Consider the following 24056-nt stretch of genomic DNA (forward strand, 5'->3'; position numbering starts at 1 on the left):
ATATTATTTCATTTTATCTAGTATGTTGCCTTATTCTAGTTGTTCAAAATTAGCCAAAATAGAGACAATTACAAAAAAACAAAAATTGTGCAATTCAGTATCTAATTAAAATTAGCCAAAATAGAGACGATTACAAAAAAAGAAAAATTGTGCAATTCAGTATCTAATTTCCGTTAGATTCATTCAAATCTTCCAAATTTCTGGGACTTCCTATGTCTGATTCATTTCTCCTTTTTTAAAAACTTGTTTTGCAAGGACTTTGGTCTTCCGTTAAACCAAACGTGAAAATCAATTTGGTAGAATTGAATTAGTCTTTCGCTGTACTCTCTCTGGCCGAAAGAAACAACTTCTTTTTCACAACGTTTTCCTCTGCTGGAGGAGTTTCGGCAATGAGAAAGTTTTCAATGGCTCTGCCTAAGAGGTTCTCCTTTTGGTGGAATGTAAGACTTACGTCTTACATTATTCTCCCCTTTCTCTAAGGAGACCCTGGGGAGGCCACCCCTCTCCCTCGTGGTGAGGAAGTGCACTCCTCCTAAGAGATGGTTAGCTCGGGGAGCCTCCTGGAGCAATTTGAAGGAGTGCTTTTAGGGATCCAGAAATGAAAGGACTGGTTTTGCCCTGAAGAGGATTCACATTTTCAGTTACTACAACCAGGGGCAGTGAAGCTCTTTGAGCCACAGGACTGTCCACCTGAGAGCAGCTTCCACCACCACCAGCATCAGAAATTTGGAGGAGATAAAACGGTCTGGGTGTGGGACCAACCTGCTTTAGCCAAGCCTGTGAGGCCATACTTAGATATAATGACATATGATTTTTTTTAATAATAGTCATAGGGAAGTTAAGGCCTGTTTACAATGCTAAAGGAATTTTGCTACAGACATAGATATTTCATAGGACAAAACCACCTCTTTAACTTAGTCTTTAAGAGTGCCTTTTAATGTATGGAATACTATTTAACAAAAGCTTTCAATATGCATTTCACATGCTAGTTCATCCAGTCTTATCATTTTGGGATTTGAGAGGAAACAGTTTGAGGGGCTTCTCCAGCAGGCCATTCATTTACTCCTTGCTAGAGCCTGGGTTGTTTGTTTTTAACATCTACTTTGGCTCCTATTCACACTGCCCTCTTTTTTTTTTTAATTTATTTTATTGAAGTAGAGTTGATTTACAGTTTGTTAATTTCTGCTGTACAGCAAAGTGATTCAGTTATACATATAGGTATGTATACATTCTTTTCCATTATGGTTTATCACAGGATATTGAATATAGTTTCCTGTGCTATACAGTAGGACCTTGTTGTTTATCCATTCTATATATAATAGTTTGCATCTGCTAATCCCAAACTCCCAATTCATCCCTCCCCCTTAGCAACCACAAGTCTGTTCTTTGTGTCTGTGAGTCTGTTTCTGTTTTGTAATAAGTTCACTTGTGGCATATTTTAGATTCCACATATAAGTGATATCATATGGTAGTTGTCTTTCTCTTTCTGACTTACTTCGCTCAGTATGATCATCTCTAGGTCCATCCATGTTGCTGCAAATGGCATTATTTCATTCTTTTTTATGGCTAAGTAGTATTCCATTGTATATATGTACCACATCTTCTTTATCCATTCGTCGTTGGACATTTAGGTTGTTTTCATGTCTAAGCTATTGTGAATAGTGCTGCTATGAATATAGGGGTGCATGTATCTTTTTGAATTATAGTTTTGTCTGGATATATGCCCAGGAGTGGGATTGCTGGATCATATGCACACTGCCCTCTTTTTAAAGTTGTTTCTCTAATAATATAATAATACATTAATGAGATATGAAACTCATTTAACAGTGTCACTGTACATTTATACTGCATCCTATTCAGCTTCCCTGATTGTCTTTTTAGGTGACTGTCCTGGAGGCCAAAGACAGAATTGGAGGCCGAGTGTGGGATGATAAGTCTTTCACAGGCGTCACAGTGGGACGAGGAGCCCAGATTGTCAACGGCTGTATTAACAACCCAGTAGCACTCATGTGCGAACAAGTGGGTTTCTTTAAGATTTGTACTGTAGATAAAGAAAAGAAAAAATTGTCTCAGTTTGCTTGTGTGCAGTATTAATATGCTTCTAAATAATATGTAACAACCCCAAAATGATTTCTTGCCCCCTCATGCCCTCTGAAAAGTAAACAAGAACAAGTATAGTTCTTCCTTTCTGCGAAGGTGGAACTAGAGGACTTAAAATATTCCCCCCCGCCCCAAGGTCTTTAATTGTATTTGTGCATTATTTGCAGGCCACTTGGTTAGGGTTGCCAGGTTAAGCAAACAAAATTACAGAATGCCCACTTAAATTTGACTTTCAGATAAACAACAATAATTTTTTTAGTATAAGTATGTCCCAAATATTACACGGGATATTTTGCATGCAATATTTGGGACATACTTATACTAAAAAAAAAAAAGTATTCATTGTTTATCTGAGAATCAAATCTTTCATCAGGCAAACCTACCTAGTGTCTTTGAAGACCTATGGTAGACCCAAGGATTTTTCTGAACTATTTATTGACAGTCAATTCAATTTCAACTTCTGTGAGTGTTTGTGTGTTTGTGTGCTCTTTCACATGAGATTCCCTAGAGGAAATAGGATGTCAGAGCAGGGAGAGGCAGTGCACAGCTATAGCGTCTGAAACATTGATAAATATTGGCTGGAAAGCTGTGGAGGGCGTGGCATAGAAGCTGTTGCTGGCACCCTTACATTCTCAGATTCCATGCTGGTTTTTCACTGCCTTACTTTGCTGCCATTCCCCGATCAGCATTTGTTTTTGAGAGGTCCTAGACCCTTTTCTCCATGAGAGCTCTGTCTGATTTCAGCTTAGAACCTGTACCTGTTTTTTCCAGGGAAAACTTTTCACCTTCTTATTCTTATTATTTTGAAGCTTGGCATCAGCATGCATAAATTTGGAGAAAGATGTGACTTAATTCAGGAAGGTGGAAGAATAACTGACCCCACTATTGACAAGCGCATGGATTTTCATTTTAATGCTCTCTTGGATGTGGTCTCTGAGTGGAGGAAGGATAAGACTCAGCTCCAAGATGTCCCTTTAGGAGGTATGGGGAGAATGGTGTTCTGATTGTTCCATCTGAGTCTCATTCTAACCTAAGCTTGATTAGCGGTAGCATCATTCATCCGCAAGCCTGGATGGATGCAGGAAGAAGAGTCCTTAGGAGCGTTCCTTTTGACCTGACCGTTCCACAGAGGGTCGCAGAGCTGCCTCATGGACCTTTAGATGCGTGTGTGTGTGCGCGTGCACACACACACACACAAGTCTTTACACAATAGCCAATGTTAAAAAAAATTATTTAAATGTTTAATTTTCAATTTCCCAGAAGAGCTTACTTTTAAGGAAACCTGTGGTAAGCTCTATGTGAATAACAAGCCACCACATAATGACTCTTCTAGATAAGAGTTCCTGTGTGAAAGGATTTCTTTTCTTTTTCTTTTTAGGACAGTAGGTTAAGATTTTTTTCCAGTATATTTTGTTTAAGAATGCAAGACTCTGTATTATGATTTAAGAATTTTAATTCAAAGTTTTTAGGCTTTGGTACTAAATGGACAATATTCACCACAACCCTTTAGAAAACTTGGCTGTAACAGCTCATTTCCCTGCGGGCGCCCGCTGAGATCTTACTATATTGCTTCTTAAGTTGGTATTTATTTAACCTACAATTTCATGACCTGAATGTATTCACTTGTAATTCTTGGAAGCATGTCGGAGTTTCTTACAGTATGAGCATTTGAATTCAGTTGGCAGGGTATTAATTTGCTTCAGCTATGTGTTTCTATGCGAGGGGTCTCAAGTCTCCGTCCTGGCATACGCTCTGTCTCGGTTTGGGGTACATTTCTCAATAGCAGGGACTGTCTGTCTCCTCTTTTTATCCTCTCTCCCCGCCTGCCCCACTGCCCCACGCTGCTAACCCCCCTCCCCTGCCACCCCGGAGGCCTCAATTCTTCGCCTCTGAGACCAACCCACATTCTAATCACCCTTAGTAAGTGTTGACTGACAAACCATAACAGAACATTTTTAGAAACTTACTGGGGTTGACAGGGAACATTTAACCAAATGTGGTGTCCAGACCAAGTGGTGAGTTGTTGGATTTTCTGGAAATGAAGACGGCGACTAGGCGGAGTGGCAGGATGTTCTCAGAATCTGATTAGTGTTTTTGCACATGTGTGGTAGTCGCTGGGTGGGGGTTTTCTTTACGATTCTTTCAGGGCCACCAAATACAAAAGTTAATAATATTGCTTTGTCTTGGCTTTACTTAAAACAAGTTATTAAGGGAAGATCAGCAACACTTACTGTGTAAGTAGTTGTTTCATCTTATTAGTATATTTTTGGAAAAGCTTTAATAATAGTGTGCACATCTCTACATGAGGTTACAGTTAGAGCCTGCCTAGCGGTATCTCAGCTGTCTGAGCTCTCACCTTATTAGCATTTAGCTGAAAAGACAAAAATATAAATACTAAGAAGCTAGAGTGAATTTCACAAAGCAAATATACTAAAGCTTTTAAACGTTATTTACGTAGAAATCACACTAAGGCTTCTCTCAGTCTGTTTATACTGTTCTAGCAGTCTTGGTTCTTCCCACACCTCTATAAAACCTAAAGGAAAATAAAAACTACATAGCAGGAGGCAGGAGTGGGATTGCTACAAAAAGGTATTAAAAGTGGAAAAAAGCCCAGTGGTCTAGGGGCAAAAGCCTAGCACAGAGGTGCCACAGACATCCCCATACTACAGTCTAGCATAAGAATGGAACATTTTAATGAGAACCTTGAGTTGTCACAAAAAAAAAAGTTAACTGATACTCAGTTCTGTTTCTAGTCAAGCATGTGCACAATACTTTATAGAAGCTTTGAGACTGCAGTGTATCTGTTGGGTGGTTGTCATCACTGGGAAGGTTATAAAGTAACCTGTGCTAAGATTCTTATAATTTGTCAGGCACAAGCCTTCCCCCGCCCCCCCAAAAAAAGAATCTAAGACAATCATTGGAACGATGTCACGGGGCGGTGTATATGTAGTTGAAAGTTCCAGGTGAATGGGATAGATAAATGCTGGGGGTTGATAACCAAGGAGCGATTCCTGAGGCTGGTAGTGACCAGGTGATGCTGGTCTGTAAAGGATGGATGGGACCGGGGTGGGGAGGGCATTCCAGGGAGGGGCGTGGTAGTAGCAGACTTTGCAGGGTTGGCATTTACCAGGAAAAGATTGAGCAGCAGTGCAGCAGAGCCTGTGAGTGGGCAGGTGGTGTTTGCTGTCTTTGGAAAGGCTAAAAATGTGCTAACACTGTCTGGCTGTGGGTTTTGGAATTTATTACATAGGCAATGGAGAACCATTAATTAAAGGTGTTGAGCCAGAGGGTTGGCATGGTGAAAGTCCATGATGGAATATTTGGAATGTTTGGGAGAGAAGATAGCCAGTAGTCAATCTATGATAGGTCTCTTAGTTGAAGTAAGCTGTTATAAGAACTTGACTTTAAGGTGATGGCAGTAGGACCAGAAAGGGAATGGGAATCCTCTCTCTGTCTTTGTATGTGCAAGGGTTACTTTTCCTTTATCTTGAGCAAAAGAAGAAATAGTTTCTCAACTAAGCATAAATGAAACATGGTTGAAGACATAGAACCTGCATAGTTTTGTTCCCCATTAAGATAAGCCTTTACTTCCTGAGAGAAACCAACCTTATCAAGACAGATACTCTTTCCCCCTGAGTTTACCTGGGAAAGGTCTTCAGAAGTTTGGGGCCTTGCAGGTTGAAGGAGGTGGAACGCAAAAGATAAGGAATTCGAGAATAATGTTAAAGGTTTTTTTTCTGCTTTGCTCCATTCCCATTGCAGAAAAGATAGAGGAGATCTACAAAGCTTTTATTAAGGAGTCTGGAATCCAATTCAGTGAGCTGGAAGAGCAGGTCCTTCAGTTCCATCTCAGTAACCTGGAATATGCCTGTGGCAACAACCTCCATCAGGTGGGCTTTGAAGACCCTTGTTTCTGTGTATGTGTGTGTTTTATATATTGAAATATTTAGCCTGGGATGGTCTGGATAAACGGGGAACAATGGGTCTGCTGCTTAAACGATCAAAAACCAGGACTTGAGAGTAAATGAACCCCACAGTGGTTTTGAAAAAAAATTTTTTTTAAAGCAAGAGAAACCTTTCTTCAAATAATGCCTGTGAAGACACCCAGTCCGTAAACCTGAATACAGGAGGGCTGCTGGGCTGAGTCAGGGAGGGGGCAAGAGCCAGTGTCCACCGCCCTCCTTGCCTTCCCCCTTGCCCTCCTTGGGGGCCCTCGAGCCATTTCTGTGCAACTGTGGGCTGAAAACACTGCTCCTAAGAAACCAGAATAGAGCATCTTCACAATTAGGATCTGTTCATCTTGCTAAAATAAATTTAAACTTGCCTAATTCATGGCACCGACTGTGATCTTGATACTTGGATATGCTATGCACTGCACAGCGGTTCTGTGGATGGCCCCTCACTTAATAACCCTGTTTGGTGGGGCGGGCAGGGACAACAGTTCATGTTTCCATTTGGTGATTCTTTGCAATTGGAATCACACTTTTCCAAAATCATGCTGCATTTCAGCGCCTATGGGATTTCCGTGTTGAAGACATCTAGGTGGCATATTTATATATGGAGTTGATTGAGTGCAATTCTCCTCTCATGGAATTCTCCTTATCCAGGGTTGTTGATGTATAATACACCTTTCATTTTTATCAGGGAGTGGTACCCGTGCCCAAATCATGTCTACCTTTTGTTCTAAAGTAAGCTTCCCTGTGCTTTATTGAGAGATCTCCTTTCCCTGGCAGCGGTATCCACCTGGGTTTATCTATTCGCTGCCCCCCCCCACCCCCGCCACCTTTCTGTTTTGCCCTCTGGCCTGAGGTGGCCTTTCCCACCCTGGGGCTCCTGTTTTTGTCCCTCAGGCGCAGGCTCCAGGGTGTACACCACCTCTTGTTTCCCAACCTCTCCTGATGTTTCCCAGGTGTCTGCTCGCTCCTGGGACCACAATGAATTCTTTGCCCAGTTTGCCGGTGACCACACCCTCCTCACTCCCGGATACTCTGTCATCTTGGAAAAACTGGCAGAGGGACTGGACATTCGGCTGAGATCTCCAGTGAGTATCCACAGCGGTGGGGGGCTCTGGTTCGGTGGTGTTTGGAGAATGTGAAGTTTGGGGCATGTGGATTACACAGGAGACAGGTGCCTGCTTTGATGTTCAGCCAGTGTCTGCAAATACTTTTGATGCCATGATCAGTCACATTATCCTTGTGGATTAGGTAGCTGCTGCTGTTTGGAAACAATAGTGGCTGAGATGCATTTTCATTAATAATCAAGGGGCTGAGTGAGAGTTCCCTGAAGTAGAAATAACTGCTGTTTAGTTCTCTGAATGCCAGGAAATGATTCCCTATGGCCTTGGGAATGAAAACTCCCATAATAAGAGAATTGGAAAGGATCCTGGATCATGTGGTTCCATCCCTCATTATGTTTGTCGTAACTGTTTTTCTTGAGCAGGTACAGAGTATTGATTATTCTGGAGATGAAGTGCAAGTTACCACTACAGAGGGGACAGAGTGTACAGCACAAAAGGTAAGCGCTGTGATTCCACTAGGTGCTGCCAGGGGCCTGGGAGTAAGGGAGACCAGTCTTTTCCACCAAGCAGTTTGCCTTTGTTCGATCTCTGGAGAGCTCTGTATCTCTACTTGTTGTGTGTGGATATGCAAATCAGATTTAATTATTCAAACCTATATCGATTCATGGCAGATGGAATTCTGAATAGTGTTTCTCAGAGTGGGTTCTGTGGTACATTAGTTCTGAGAGTTGACAAGAGAAGAAAACTTTGACCAAATTAGTTTGTAAAGTATTATATACTACAGTCTAAGTTTAGGGTTAAATAAGAGCACATTAAAGGCTCTGAGAAGTCCTGCATTTTAAAAACCTCTTTTACTTTGTGTAATTCAGTGGTTTCCAAGTTGGTGGTGTTTTTTGTTTTTGTACCATGGAAACTTTTTTTAAATCAGGTCAAGAACACTCTGCATTTTTATCTTGAAAGTGGCAGAAGTACTTTTATATCATTTGAATTTTTTGTAAACAGCTTTAGTAGGCGGACAGTGAAAGGTGCTGTAATGTAATATATGAAATCACACTGAGATTTCTGTAGTGTTGGAAAATAAAGTGTTGGGGGTGGAGGGGGATTAATAAAGCCCATAGAGTTATTTAAATTTAGTTATGTCTGAAGTGATTACCAAAAAGTGTAGTTGATGAACCATCATTAGTTCCTAAACTAGCTGTGTTTTACGCTTTTCAGCTAGCTAAAAAAATATTTCGCAGTCCTTGATATTCATACAGAAATGAAGGATTGCATGTCAAATGGGAAAGACGGGGTAGAGTGTATGAGTCCAGGGGGGATGGTTCCTCATATTATTCCTGCCATTTACTAGCTGGATAGTGAGTATTGGTCATATAGACTTTGGACTAGCAGTAGTTCTCAATCCTGGCTGCACCTTAGAATCACCTGGGAGGTGCTTAAAAAGAAAGGTGCCAAGCCCCGCCCTGCAGAGATTCTTGCTGAATTGGTCTGGTCGTGTTTTTAAAGCTTCCCAAGTGATTCCAACATACGACCAGAGTTAAGAACCACTGGGCAACAGTGTTCTTATCTGTGAATCCCCAGGTGAGAATCAGGCTAATATCTAATATTCTTCCTGGTGGTAAAAAAATTTTTTTAATATCACCTTATAAAATTGGAAGTCGGCTGATGGCTCAACCTCTGGTATTTTGTGACTTTGCCTCTTCGCATCCAGGACAACATGCTAGGTGTGCTTACCCTGCTGGGTCACCCTCTGCCTGACCCTGACCAGGCATATTTGCTTTCTTTCTTTGTATTCTGGCTCTTTAGAATAATTAGAACATAGTTTCAGGCTGTGATTCAAAGCCTGCTCTGAAATGAGGAAAGCAAATATGTTTATTTTTAGTAGTCAGCACAGATCACAAAGTTTCAATTGAAAGTTTCCCCAGCTTATAAGTGAAAGATCTCCAACCCAACAGCATACACCGATAAACACTTAACAAACTGTAATTCAGTCTGGGCTGCTTCCACTGAGACCTAGCGTTAGTTCCTTATATGTTTATATCTTTTGCCTATTTGTTTTCCTGAGTTTGTGTGTTTCTGAAAGCTTTTTTTTTTTTGTCATTAAGAAAACATCTAGATCTTATTTACTTACAGTCTTATATACCCAAGAGGGTAATTGTTCCTTTTTTTCTTTTTCTTTTGTTGCATGGTAGCTATTATCTATAACCACATTGAGGAGCGAGAACATGTTTTATCTTTTATAAAATTTTCATGTGGCAGAAAATAGTGACAAAATCACAGGAAGAGCTCTGAACTTCCTGTGATCCTGGAGTTGGGGTTTCAATAGACATCTTTGATGAGGGTAGCAGTCGATATGGTCCTCGGTGTTCAGCTCCTTTCTCATCCAACTGTGTTACCTGTACTACAGATGATGGAAAGTACACACATACACACACACATTTCCCAGGCTCCCTTGCAGCTGAGGGTCTAAATATGAATTGGGTCCAGCCTGTCAGAGGTACTCGCATGAGATTTGGGGGGTGTGGTATGGCTTTTGCTTCACTTCTGCTGCCTTTGCTGCCAAGCAAAATGGTCTAGGTGTTGGGTTCTTCCACAGCCAGAACATTAGAAGTCCCAGGATCCACTCATTTACTACCTGGGAGTCAAGAGCCAGGGCATGAGGTATCCCTTTTGCTGGTGCAACTTGTTCGATAAGTGGCATGTTTCTGGAGCTGGTAGCTGTAGTAATGGCTCCTGATTTTGACAGTGGTAACATGGTTCTGGAGCCAGAAATTTCTTTTTCTTTTTTTTTTTTTCATATTAGTTATCTATTTTATACACATCAGTGTATACATGTCAATCCCAATCTCCCAATTTATCCCACCACCACCCCCACCCCCTGCCGCTTTCCCCCCTTGGTGGCCATACATTTGTTCTCTACATCTGTGTCTCTATTTCTGCCCTGCAAACCGGTTCATCTGTACCATTTTTCTAGATTCCACATATATGCGTTAATATATGATACTTGTTTTTCTCTTTCTGACTTACTTCACTCTGTAGGACAGTCTCTAGGTCCATCCACGTCTCTACAAATGATCCAATTTTGTTCCTTTTTATAGCTGAGTAATATTCCATTGTATATATGTGCCACATCTTCTTTATCCATTCATCTGTCAATGGGCATTTAGGTTGCTTCCATGACCTGGCTATTGTAAATAGTGCTGCAATGAACATTGTGGTACATGACTCTTTTTGAATTATGGTTTTCTCAGGGTATATGCCCAGTAGTGGGATTGCTGGGTTGTATGGTAATTCTACTTTTAGTTTTTTAAGGAACCTCCATACTGTTCTCCATAGTGGCTGTATCAATTTATATTCCCACCAACGGTGCAAGAGGGTTCCCTTTTCTCCACACCCTCTCCAGCATTTGTTGTTTGTAGATTTTCTGATGATGCCCATACTAACTGGTGTGAGGTGATACCTCATTGTAGTTTTGATTTGCATTTCTCTAATAATGAGTGATGTTGAGCAGCTTTTCATGTGCTTCTTGGCCATCTGTATGTGTTCTTTGGAGAAATGTCTGTTTAGGTCTTCTGCCCATTTTCTGATTGGATTGTCTGTTTTTTTAATATTGAGCTGCGTGAGCTGTTTATATATTTTGGAGATTAATCCTTTGTCCGTTAATTCATTTGCAAATACTTTCTCCCATTTTGAGGGTTGTCTTTTCTTCTTGTTTATAGTTTCCTTTGCTGTGCAAAAGCTTTTAAGTTTCATTAGGTCCCATTTGTTGATTTTTGTTTTTATTTCCATTACTCTAGGAGGTGGATCAAAAAAGATCTTGCTGTGATTTATGTCAAAGAGTGTTCTTCCTATGTTTTCCTCTGAGTGTTTTATAGTGTCCGGTCTTACATTTAGGTCTTTAGTCCATTTTGAGTTTATTTTTATGTATGGTGTTAGGGAGTGTTCTAATTTCATTCTTTTACATGTAGGTGTCCAGTTTTCCCAGCACCACTTATTGAAGAGACTGTCTTTTCTCCACTGTATATCCTTGCCTCCTTTGTCATAGATTAGTTGACCATAGGTGTGTGGGTTTATCTCTGGGCTTTCTATCCTGTTCCATTCCATTCTATATTTCTGTTTTTGTGCCAGTACCATATTGTCTTGATTACTGTAGCTTTGTACTATAGTCTGAAGTCAGGGAGTCTGATTCCTCCAGCTGTGTTTTTTTCCCCTCAAGACTGCTTTGGCTATTTGGGGTCTTTTGTGTCTCCTACAAATTTTGAGATTTTTTGTTCTAGCTCTGTAATAAATGCCATTGGTAATTTGATAGGGATCGCATTGAATCTGTAGACCGTTTTGGGTAGTATAGTCATTTTCACAATATTGATTCTTCCAATCCAAGAACATGGTATATCTCTCCATCTGTTTGTGTCATCTTTGATTTCTTTCATCAGTGTCTTATAGTTTTCTGCATACAGGTCTTTTACCTCCTTAGGTAGGTTTACTCCTAGGTATTTTATTCTTTTTGTTGCAATGGTGAATGGGATTCTATCCTTAATTTCTCTTTCTGATCTTTCATTGTTAGTGTATAAGAATGCAAGAGATTTCTGTGCATTAATTATGTATCCTGCAACTTTACCAAATTCATTGATTAGCTCTGGTAGTTTTCTGGTAGCATCTTTAGGATTATCTATGTATAGTATTATGTCATCTGCAAACAGTGACAGTTTTACTTCTTCTTGTCCAATTTGTATTCCTTTTACTTCTTGTTCTTCTCTGATTGCCGTGGCTAGGACTTCCAAAACTATGTTGAATAGTAGTGGTGAGAGTGGACATCCTTGTCTTGTTCCTGATCTTAGAGGAAATGCTTTCAGTTTTTCACCATTGAAAATGATGTTTGCTGTGGGTTTGTCGTATATGGCCTTTATTATGTTGAGGTAGGTTCCCTCTGTGCCCACTTTCTGGAGAGTTTTTATCATAAATAGGTGTTGAATTTTGTCAAAAGCTTTTTCTGCATCTATGGAGATGATCATATGGTTTTTATTCTTCAGTTTGTTAATATCGTGTATCATATTGATTGATTTGCGTATACTGAAGAATCCTTGCATCCTTGGGATAAATCCCACTTGATCATGGTGTATGATCCTTTTAATGTGTTGTTGGATTCTGTTTGCTAGTATTTTGTTGAGGATTTTTCAATCTATATTCATCAGTGATAATTGGTCTGTAATTTTCTTTTTTGGTAGTATCTTTGTCTGGTTTTGGTATCAGGGTGATGGTGGCCTCATAGAATGAGTTTGGGAGTGTTCCTTCCTCTGCAATTTTTTGGAAAGAGTTTGAGAAGGATGGATGTTAGCTCTTCTCAGAATGTTTGATAGAATTCACCTTTGAAGCCATCTGGTCCTGGACTTTTGTTTGTTTGAATATTTTTAATCACAGTTTCAGTTTCAGTGCTTGTGATTGATCTGTTCATATTTTCTATTTCTTCCTGGTTCAGTCTTGGAAGGTTATACCTTCCTAAGAATTTGTCCATTTCTTCCGGGTTGTCCATTTTATTGGCATAGAGTTGCTTGTAGTAGTCTCTTATGATGCTTTGTATTTCTGTGGTGTCCGTTGTAACGTCTCCTTTTTCATTTCTAATTTTATTGATTTGAGTCCTCTCCCTCTTTTTCTTGATGAGTCTGGCTAAAGGTTTATCAATTTTGTTTATCTTCTCAAAGAACCAGCTTTTAGTTTTATTGATCTTTGCTATTGTTTTCTTTGTTTCTATTTCATTTATTTATTTATTTTTTTAAACGATTTATTGATTGATTGATTGATTGATTGCTATGTTGGGTCTTCGTTTCTGTGCTAGGGCTTTCTCCAGTTGCGGCAAGCGGGGGCCACTCTTCATCGCGGTGTGCGGGCCTCTCACTATCGTGGCCTCTCTTGTTGCGGAGCACAGGCTCCAGACGCGCAGGCTCAGTAGTTGTGGCTCACGGGCCTAGTTGCTCCACGGCATGTGGGATCTTCCCAGAGCAGGGCTCGAACCTGTGTCCCCTGCATTAGCAGGCAGATTCTCAACCACTGCACCACCAGGGAAGCCCCCTATTTCATTTATTTTTGATCTGATCTTTATGATTTCTTTCCTTCTACTAACTTTGGGTTTTGTTTGTTCTTCTTTCTCTAGTTCCTTTAGGTGTAAGGTTAGGTTGTTTATTTGAGATGTTTCTTGTTTCTTGAGGTAAGATTGTATTGCTATAAACTTCCCTCTTAGAACTGCTTTTGCTGCATCCCATAGATTTTGGATCATCGTGTTTTCGTTGTCATTTGTCTCTAGGTATTTTTTGATTTCCTCTTTGATTTCTTCAGTGATCTCTTGGTTATTTAGTAACGTATTGTTTAACCTCCATGTGTTTGTGTTTTTTACATTTTTCTCCCTGAAATTGACTTCTAATCTCATAGCGTTTTGGTTGGAAAAGTTGCTTGATATGATTTCAATTTTCTTAAATTTACCGAGGCTTGATTTGTGACCCAGGATATGATGTATCCTGGAGAATGTTCTGTGTGCACTTGAGAAGAAAGTGTAATCTGCTGTTTTGGGGTGGAATGTCCTATAAATATCAATTAAATCTATCTGGTCTGTTGTGTCATTTAAAGCTTGTGTTTCCTTATTAATTTTCTGTCTGGATGATCTGTCCATTGGTGTAAGTGAGGTGTTAAAGTCCCCCACTATTATTGTGTTACTGTCAATTTCCTCTTTTATAGCTGTTAGCAGTTGCCTTATGTATTGAGGTGCTCCTATGGTGGGTGCATAAATATTTACAGTTGTTATATCTTCCTCTTGGATTGATCCCTTGATCATTATGTAGTGTCCTTCTTTGTCTCTTGTAACAGTCTTTATCTTAAAGTCTATTTTGTCTGATATGAGAATTGCTACTCCAGCTTTCTTTTGATTTCCATTTGCGTGGAATTCTTTTTCCATCCCCTCACTTTCAGTCTGTATGTGTCCCTAGGTCTGAAGTGGGTCTCTTGTAGACAGCATACAGATGGGTCTTGTTTTTGTATCCATTCAGCAAACCTGTGTCTTTTGGTTGGAGCATTTAATCCATTCACATTTAAGGTAATTATCGGTATGTATGTTCCTATTACCATTTTCTTAATTGTTTCAGGTTTGTTTTTGTAGGTCCTTTTCTTCTCTTGTGTTTCCCACTTAGAGAAGTTCCTTTAGCATTTGTTGTAGAGCTGGTTTGGTGGTGCTGACTTCTCTTAGCTTTTGCTTGTCTGTAAAGCTTTTGATTTCTCTGTCAAATCTGAATGAGATCCTTGCCAGGTAGAGTAATCTTGGTTGTAGCTTCTTCCGTTTCATCACTTTAAATATATCATGCCACTCTCTTCTGGCTTGTGGAGTTTCTGCTGAGAAATCAGCTGTTAACCTTATGGGAGTTCCCTTGTATGTCATTTGTCATTTTTACCTTGTCGCTTTCAATAATTTTTCTGTGTCTTTAATTTTTGTCAGTTTGATTACTATGTGTCTTGGCGTGTTTCTCCTTGGGTTTATCCTGCCTGGGACTCTCTGTGCCTCCTGGACTTGGGTGGCTATTTCCTTTCCCATGTTAGGGAAATTTTTGACTATAATCTGTTCAAATATTTTCTCGGGTCCTTTCTCTCTCTCTTCTCCTTCTGGGACCCCTATAATGTGCATGTTGTTGCATTTAATGTTGTCCCAGAGGCCTCTTAGGCTGTCTTCATTTCTTTTCATTCTTTTTTCTTTATTCTATTCCACGGCTGTTTATTCCACCATTCTGTCTTCCAGGTCACTTATCCATTCTTCTGCCTCAGTTATTCTGCTATTGATTCCTTCTAGTGTAGTTTTCACTTCAGTTATTGTGTTGTTCATCTCTGTTTGTTTGTTCTTTAATTCTTCTAGATCTTTGTTAAACATTTCTTGCATCTTCTCGATCTTTGCCTCCATTCTTTTTCCGAGGTCCTGGATCATCTTCACTATCATTATTCTGAATTCTTTTTCTGGAAGGTTGCCTATCTCCACTTCATTTAGTTGTTTTTCTGGCGTTTTATCTTGTTCCTTCATCTGGTACATAGCCCTCTGCCTTTTCATCTTGTCTATCTGTCTGTGAATGTGGTTTTTGTTCCACAGGCTGCAGGATTATAGTTCTTCTTGCTTCTGCTGTCTGCCCTCTGGTGGATGAGGCTATCTAAGAGGCTTGTGCAAGCTTCCTGATGGGAGGGACTGGGGGTGGGAAGAGCTGGGTGTTGCTCTGGTGAGCAGAGCTCAGTAAAACTTTAATCTGCTTGTCTGCTGATGGGTGGGGCTGGGTTCCCTCCCTGTTGGTTGTTTGGCCTGAGGCAACCCAACACTGGAGCCCACCTGGGCTCTTTGGTGGGGCTAATGGCAGACTCTGGGAGGGCCCACACCAAGGAGCACTTCCCATAACTTCTGCTGCCAGTGTCCTTGTCCTCACAGTGAGACACAGCCACCCCCCGCCTCTGCAGGAGACCCTCCAACACTAGCAGGTAGGTCTGGCTCAGTCTCTCCTATGGGGTCACTGCTCCTTCCCCTGGGTCCCGATGCACACACTACTTTGTGTGTGCCCTCCAAGAGTGGAGTCTCTGTTTCCCGCAGTCCTGTTGAAGTCCTGCAGTCAAATGCTGCTACCCCTCAAAGTCTGATTCTCTAGAAATTCCTCCTCCCATTGCTGGACCCCCAGGTTGGGAAGCCTGACATGGGGCTTAGAACCTGCACTCCAGTGGGTGGACTTCTGTGGTATAAGTGTTCTCCAGTCTGTGAGTCACCCACCCAGCAGTTATGGGCTTTGATTTTTTTGTGATTGCACCCCTCCTACCATCTCACTGCGGCTTCTCTGTCTTTGGGTATGGGGTATCTTTTTTGGTGAGTTCTAGTGTCTTCCTGTCGATGATTGTTCAGCAGTTACTTCACCAGAAATTTCTTGATTGTATGGAGAGACAGCAGCTCTCTTTGATGGTCTGGTTTTGTGAGTTGTTCTTGGAGGCTCTAAATGATTCTGTAAACTAGTTGAAAACCTGCCATAAATTGCTTCTTCCTTTTAAAAAATAGGTATGTGGCTTTACATGCTTATAATAAGCCCTAATGTTTGTGATGTGCTTTACCATTTATGAAGCATACTGATGTATATTGTAAGAGTTTTAGTTTTAAGCATTTCCCCAATCCTTTAAGGTTAGTAGGGCAGGTATTACCTTGGCCACACATTAGAAAGTGTCAGGAATGATACACAAAATCTAGTTCTCCTGACTCTGTATTTAGGACTATTTCTTCTTACAGCATTGCTTTTCAGGATTGAGATCTGCTGACTCTTCTTACCCAGGGTTATTAATGCATCAAAACCTTAATGCAGGGCTTCCCTGGTGGCGCAGTGGTTGCGAATCTGCCTGCCAATGCAGGGGACACGGGTTCGAGCCCTGGTCTGGGAAGATCCCACATGCCGCGGAGCAACTAGGCCCGTGAGCCACAACTACTGAGCCTGCGCGTCTGGAGCCTGTGCTCCGCAACAAGAGAGGCCACGATAGTGAGAGGCCTGTGCACCGCGATAAAGAGTGACCCCCGATTGCCGCAACTAGAGAAAGCCCTAGCACAGAAACGAAGACCCAACACAGCAATCAGTCAATCAATAAATCAATAAATAAATCTTTAAAAAAAAACAAAAAAAACCTTAATGCAGATTCCTCCATGTGAATGTTGCTTCTGCTCAGCCAGTCCACTCTTGTGCAGTGAACAGCCTGCACAACTGTACATGGCAGTTATTCTTCTTACCAGTGTAATAACATAGGATGTTGATAATCTCATGACTGGCAATAAAAAGGGGGGGGCAGTTCTTTAGGCATTTTTTCCTGGAAATGAACCCACTGAGTATCAGATTCAGTTGCTGTTTGTATGTTAACTGTTCATTATTTCCCACAGGTGTTAGTCACTGTGCCCCTGGCCTTACTGCAGAAAGGTTCCCTTCAGTTTAATCCACCATTGTCAGACAAGAAGATGAAGGCTATCAACAGCTTAGGTGCAGGTATCATTGAAAAGGTAACTAAATTACTTAAGCCTCAGAACTAGAGAGATGAGTATCAGATGACAGGGGTTCCTTAACTTCTGATATTGGGAAGTAGCAGGTAATTTTTTAATCCAAATCAAATTTGAAGATGTCCTTTGAGTAATTGTTCATGAAGAATATAAAGGGATATTAACAAAACAAAAAGAGGAGAGCTGGCTAAGGTCTGTGAGTTTTGATTTTAGGAGAATGACTCTTGTTATTCAGAATTTGAACTGGGTATATAAATAAGCAGTTCTTTTTTTTTTTTTCTGCTTTCCATGTCTACCCTGCACTAATTAGCCCCAGTGACGAGAGTGATTTATACTTCCTTTGCCTTGAAAAGATCCTTTAGCAGAATCTCTCAGCGCTACAGTAGATACCAGCAGACCTATGATTAGTAAGAATTTATCTCATGGACGTAAGGTTCAAGACCAGGTCTCAGGGATGCTCTGCATCTTCTGATTAGCCTAGAGGTTGTCAGTGGTTCCCACCATTATCTGTGGGAGTACAGGACTGAATGGCATAAAAAGCCAGATGGTCACAAAGAGAACAAAGGAGGTAGGAGAATGGAAAGGGAGTATTTAGAAATGTTTGAGTTTTTTGAACATCTTTTTTTTTTTTAATTGAAGTATTTAAGAGCTATAGGTGGCTTCTTAGAGATTGCTGTACTTTTGATTTCAAGAAGCTGTTAACCACCTTTCTCTTGCTCGCTTTCCAGATTGCCTTGCAATTTCCCTATAGATTTTGGGACAGTAAAGTTCAAGGGGCTGACTTTTTTGGTCACGTTCCTCCTAGTGCCAGCAAGCGAGGGCTTTTTGCCGTGTTCTATGACATGGATCCCCAGGTAAAATCATTGGTGGAATGTGGTTTGAATTCCCTTATTACAGTTTAGAATTTGGTTTGGTAACTACTTGTGTGTCAAGCCCAGGAACTAGTGGACATTGTGGACACTCCAGATGTCTTTATATTCTGGGGGGACACTTGGATGGGACATTTTCCTGTAGGAAAGGAGCCCCAATATCTGCCGTATTTTCTTAAAGTACTAATATTGCTCCCTGGGAAATGAATTTGTTGCTGTGGAAATGTGTTATTTCAGGCTGATGGAAGGATTCCTTTTAGGGAGAATTAGTGTCAGCACAGTAACGAGTGGTACTTGAAATGTACTCCCCAAGAGTCTGCCAGGGAGCCCTGGTGAGGGGTGGGATATGACTGGCGCAGGTGAGGGCGGGTCTGGGAGTCGGTAGATGTGATTGGTGGGGGAAGGAAGACGAGGAGAGGACATACCTGGGGCTTGCAAGTGACGGTTGTGGTGATGTCCTGCCAAAGAATCACAGTTGTTTTTCCTCCTGCCTCTTTGTTCCAAGACACTATCTTCAAAGGTTCCACGTGGGAGCCAAGGGCAAAATGTCCTTACTGTTTGAGAAGGTTTTTTCCCATTATTTGATCGGCAGACTTCCTTTCTCAATGTCATTCTACTTCTTCTAAAATAAGTTCTTAGAAGGGAAAAGCCAAGAGAACCCGGAATTTGATTATTTACATGACTTCCGGAGTTTTTCCAGCAGGGAACAATAAAATGAGTAAATGAATAATGAGTATGTGTGGCCTGGGTGATGGAAAGGAGGCTACAGGACAGTAGGAAATGATGACATTTGATGTGAGAATGAGGTCCTTCTCTGTTTGGAACTGTGCGTCTAGAGACTTTGGTGCCCGAAGTCCAAAGTGTAAAGTGCTTTTCCCGTCACGTGTCCAGAAGCAGCACAGCGTGTTGATGTCGGTGATCGCGGGGGAGGCGGTGGCGGCCGTCAGGAGCCTGGAGGACAAGCAGGTGCTGCAACAGTGCATGGCCACCCTGCGCGAGCTCTTCAAGGAGCAGGTCAGCAATTCTCCTCTTTGAAAAGAGAAAGACTAGCCACATAGCACAGGGAGATCAGCTCGGTGCTTTGTGACCACCTAGAGGGGTGGGATGGGGGGGTGGGAGGGAGACGCAAGAGGGAGGGGACATGGGGATATACGTATGCTGATTCACTTTGTTATACAGCAGAAACTAATGCAACATTGTAAAGCAATTATACTCCAATAAAGATGTTAAAAAAAAAAAAAAGAGAAAGACACGCTAGCTGCTAACTTCACTCTTCGGAGTGGTTTGAACCCAAAGCTAATCCATCAATACCAGAAATGAAGGGGCTTGAGGCAGTGGACCACATTCTTCTTATTTCTTTCAGTATCCAACTTTCCACTTAGGTACCTGGATTAGTTTGCTCAGGCCGCCATAACAAAATGCCACAAACTGGGTAGTTCAAGCAACAGAAATTTATTTTCTCACAATTCTGGAGGCTAGAAGTCCAAGATCAAGGTGTCGCCAGGTCAAGGGGTTGGTTTCTCCTGAGGCCTCTCTCCTTGGCTCACAGATGGCTGCCTTCCCCCGTGTCCTCACATGGGCGCGGCTCTGTCTCTTGTCTGTGTTCTAATCCTCTCTTCTGAGAACGACACCTGTCACACTGGATTAAGGTCCACCCTAATGATCCCATTTTGACTTAATTACCTCATCAAAGGCCCCATCTCAAATACAGTCACGTTCTGAGGTACTGGGGGTTAGGGTTTCATCATCTGAACTTTGGGGGGACACAGTGCAGCCCATAATAGTACCCCATTCCTCCTTTTACATGGTTGTCTTCCTTCCTTTTGTCTCACATCGTGCACACCCCCATTCTTTCCTAAGGAGGTAAAAGGCTCAGCATTTTCCACAGATTCTGTATTTACCCAAACCCTAGCAAGCTTTGACAACAGTTTTCCAATCAAAGGGACATTGTCCAGAATTTTCTGTACCCCACAGCGAGTCTCTTCTCTCCCTTTTCTCCAAGAAGCTCAAGGTACTTTCTATTTGCCAATTTACTAAATCTCACAATCTCTGGAGATGTATAAATGGCGTGACATGTAACTTTTTCAAATAAAGTAGCAGAAGTACAAAGAAATGAAAATGCCTCAAATGTTACATACATTCAAGAGAGGGGGGCCCTCGGGGTATCGCTTATTTTACATGATGTGATTCTATCTCACAGTAGTTCTCATTAGCTTGGGGCTTTTGTTCAAAAATTTGTTTTCAAAGCAGTTATTTGGAACTTAACACAGGTTCCGTAGAAATCTATTTCACAGTGGCACTTGGCAGAGGTCAGCCTAGAAAATTATTTGAAACGTAGAGTGAAACCTAACCTGTGTAGCTGCTTTGTGGAGAAACCTGTTGAGAATTCCAGTTAGAGGCCCTAAGACCCTGCCCGTCCCTTTCCTCCCCTGGTCCAGCGCGTTTCAGGCGATGGGAAGGGGAATGCCTGCACTCTTAGCCGTTGGTGACGGCCCCTGGTAGGTGGGAGAAAGCATCTCTGGCGGAAGGATAAAGTGTTAAAGTGAGGAGATGTGTGTGTGCTGGGGAAGGTCAGAGAGATGGGGCAGCGATAGAGGAAAATGCGCAGAGAGGGCGCCTGGGCACAGCAGCAAGGGGGCTGGAGGGTCATGCTGAGAACTGCTGGCTCAGAATGCTACAGGGATTAACTCACTTTCTAGATGGAGGAAGAACTGTAATTGTATACGTTGGGTTGCATCAAGTCTAAGTCCCTTCTTGATCCCGTTTTCCAATTCCTTCTACTTGACACAGGAAGTCCCAGATCCCACGAAGTATTTTGTCACCCGGTGGAGCACAGACCCCTGGATCCAGATGGCATACAGCTTCGTGAAGACAGGGGGCAGTGGTGAGGCCTACGACATCCTTGCTGAGGAAATACAAGGAACCATCTTTTTTGCTGGCGAGGTATGTGCGGGAACGCCGACCCCGATGGCTTTCATTTTGATCACTTGCTTTTAATTAAAGTGATCTATGTCCAGAGCTTAAAAGCAACATCAAATACTGTCAGAAGTCTTACGGCAACAAGCAGCAGGTACCCTGACGGCATCCTCCTCAAGCTCCCCGAGCAGCCATTTTTAACCCTTTCTCCTGTTTCTTCTGGAATTTACTTCATGCTTTAAGATTTTTATGTTGTTGTCTTCTGATTTAAGAAGTTAGACATTATCTCTCGACTTCCTATCAGGTTAAAGGTTTAGCCCACCCTGGTTATTTCACACTTTTAACTAAATTGGTGTCAGTGCTTGTATGGTCTGGCTGCTTGCTGCTGAGCCAGGAAGGAAGGCGTTCACCGATTCCTTTCTTACACAGCTGTTTTCTCTTCGCTCATAATGGCCTCTTTTTTCACTAGCTTCATTCTTTTTATACCACTCCTTAAGCCTCCCCACTCTTTTTTTTTTTTTTTGGCCGCGTTGTACGCACGACTCTTAGTTCCCAGACCAGGGATGGAACCCGTGCCCCCTGCAGTGGAAGCACAGAGTCTTAACCACTGGACCGCCAGGAAATTCCAAAGCCTCCCCCCTTCTTGAGTCATCTCTAATTCACAGTTGAATCCCTCTGGTCTGCCCGTAGGTTCTGTTTCTCAAACCCCCCTTTCCTGGCATCTTCCCTCTGCTCCAGGCTGCACTGGTTGATCCCGGGGACTCCTGCAGAGCTATCCTCCCAGGACTCCTCCTTACCACTTTCCAGGGCTGGGGTTCTTATTTCCTAGATCCCTCTCTTTTTTCTTTCTTTCAATATTTATTTTTAAAATTGTGGCAAACAACACATAACAAAATTTACCACCTTAACTATCTTCAAGTGTCCAGTTAAGTGGCGTTAAATACATCCACACTGTTGCACAACCATTGCTACCATCCATCTCCGGGACATTTTTATACTGCAGAACCGCAACTGTGTACAACTCCCCCTCCCCCAGCTCCCAGCAAACACCATTCAACTTAGTGTCTCTCTCTCTGAATTTGTTCTAGGTACCTCATCATATAAGTGGAATCATAGAGTACTTGTCCTTTTGTGACTGGCTGATTTCGCTTAGCAGAATGCCCTCAAGTTTCATCCATGTTGTGGCATGTGTCAGAATTTCCTTCTTTTTTAAGACTAAATAATATTCCATTATATGCACCTATCACATTTAGTTTATCTGTTCATCTGTCATGGACACCTGAGTTGCTTCTGTCTTTTTTGGCTATTGTGAATAATGCTGCTATGAACCTGGGTGTACAAATATTTCTTCGAGAACCTGCTTTCAGTTATTTTGGGTGTGTACCCAGAAGTGGAATTGCTGGATCATATTTTAATTCTGTTTTTAGTTTTTTGAGGAACCACCACACTCTTTTCCACAGCAGCTGCACCACTTTACCTTCCCACCAACAGCACACAAGGGTTCCAGTTTCTCCACATCCTCATCAACACTATTTTCTATTTTTTTATAATGGCCATCCTAATAGGTGTGAAGTCAGCCTTTCTTCTTTCTTGATTTACTTCTGTTGAGAAATGTTTTGCTGTTCTAATCCCTAATCCTTTCTGTGCCTTTTTTTTGCATTCCTTATAATCTTGGAGCTCATGTCCTTCATCGTCTAGATTTTTTTTACTCTGCTCATTTTGTTCCTACAATTTTTCTCTTATTTCTAGATCTTCTATTTCATATATTGGAACTGTTGAATTGATTATCTAATCTTCTTTGCTGTTACTCTTTGCTGTTTTTTATATTCTAACCCTTGAGTCGATTTTTTAAACTTTGGCTCCTTTACTTTATGAGCACTTTCTTGTTCTAAGATTATTCCTTTTTGGTAGCATTTTCTTCTTACTTCGTAACTTGTTCCTTACATGGCTCCCGAGTTCCTATTTTGTTTACTTTAGCCTTTGCCTCCCATATGTCCGAATGTCCAGTCCTTGACTGTTCAGATTTGAGTGAGGCACTTTTTAAAAAGCCAACTGAAAGTTCCAGCAAGCTTGTCAACTGGAGGTTGGGGGCCCAAACATCGGGATTTATCTATAGCTCTTTTCTCTTAGTTTCTCGTTTGCATGATAGAGGCTCACCTCCTGGCATTCTGGGAACTCGAAGCCTCACTCTTAGTTATACTTAATTGCATTTTGTTTGTCACCTCACCCCTGCCCTGTACTTCAGAACTCCTGGGGGTTGCAGTAGGGGGAGTGGGGAACCTGATGAGGGACCAAATTGCTCTTCAAAGTCTTTTTATTTTTTAATATTTTTGGCCACGTTGCATCTTCGTTGCTGCGCATAGGCTTTCTCTAGCTGTGGCGAGCGGGGGGCTACTCTTCGTTGCAGTGCGTGGGCTTCTCATTGCGGTGGCTTCTCTTGCTGTGGAGCACGGGCTCGAGAGCACAGGCTCAGTAGTTGTGGCTTAGTAGTTGTAGGCTCAGTAGTTGTGTTTCTTAGTTGCTCCGCAGCATGTGGGATCTTCTCGGACCAGGGATTGCACCTGTGTTCCCTGCATTGGCAGGCGGATTCTTAACCACTGCACCACCAGGGAAGTCCCACTCTTCATAGTCTTTTAAACCAATCCTCAGTTTTTCACCCTTGCCAAGCCTCTGCCTCCATGATGGCACCAATGGCTGAGATTTATAAAGGATTTTTCAGGGTGAATTGGTTTCCCTTTGCTATTTCCCATACCCCCACACACATCCACCCAGTTTAGCAGAATAAAGTGAATTCTCAGCACTCTTTGATCTGCCTTCATACTTTGTATATTATAGTTTGGGATTATACAGGCCTTCCTGGTTCATCTAAAATAGTGTTGTTAATTTTTTCGCTTCAGGGTTTTTGAATTTTTACAAAAGAATGTAATTTTAAAAACAGCTGTCTTTGATTCCTCCTTGGCCTGTGAAGAGCCAACTTTGTAGGAACAGAGCATAATGGTTGCATTCCAGGCAACAGCTGTGAACTGCTTCCAAGAGATGGATGGTCCTATTAGACTAATGTGCCAAAGGGTCATGAGCAGGGTTTGGAAGTTTTTGACTTTCCTTTGCTGCTTTGATACAGTTGTTC

The 24056-nt window shown here is 41.7% G+C and overlaps 1 protein-coding gene and 1 long non-coding RNA gene across 8 annotated transcripts in view; both read left to right on the plus strand.

Annotated features, from left to right (window-relative positions):
* The window catches only part of LOC309638875, a 93475-nt gene that overhangs the window by 56842 nt on the left and 12577 nt on the right, over window positions 1–24056 (plus strand). The window lies entirely within an intron of this gene.
* KDM1B (lysine demethylase 1B) overlaps window positions 1–24056 on the plus strand; it is a 54818-nt gene that overhangs the window by 29093 nt on the left and 1669 nt on the right. For 6 of the 7 annotated variants that reach the window (XM_082415162.1, XM_082415164.1, XM_082415163.1 and 3 more), the window contains 9 exons: window positions 1882–2019; window positions 2910–3081; window positions 5863–5990; window positions 7010–7141; window positions 7540–7614; window positions 17031–17147; window positions 17873–17998; window positions 18905–19027; window positions 20804–20956. In XM_082415162.1, the coding sequence (XP_082271288.1) occupies window positions 1882–2019; window positions 2910–3081; window positions 5863–5990; window positions 7010–7141; window positions 7540–7614; window positions 17031–17147; window positions 17873–17998; window positions 18905–19027; window positions 20804–20956 (1164 nt within the window). The remainder of the gene's footprint in view (window positions 1–1881; window positions 2020–2909; window positions 3082–5862; window positions 5991–7009; window positions 7142–7539; window positions 7615–17030; window positions 17148–17872; window positions 17999–18904; window positions 19028–20803; window positions 20957–24056) is intronic. The other variant, XM_082415165.1, reaches the window with a different exon arrangement.

This window comes from Balaenoptera physalus (genome assembly GCF_965194825.1).
Source record: "Balaenoptera physalus genome assembly, chromosome: 11".
In the NCBI taxonomy this organism is placed as follows: domain Eukaryota; kingdom Metazoa; phylum Chordata; class Mammalia; order Artiodactyla; family Balaenopteridae; genus Balaenoptera; species Balaenoptera physalus.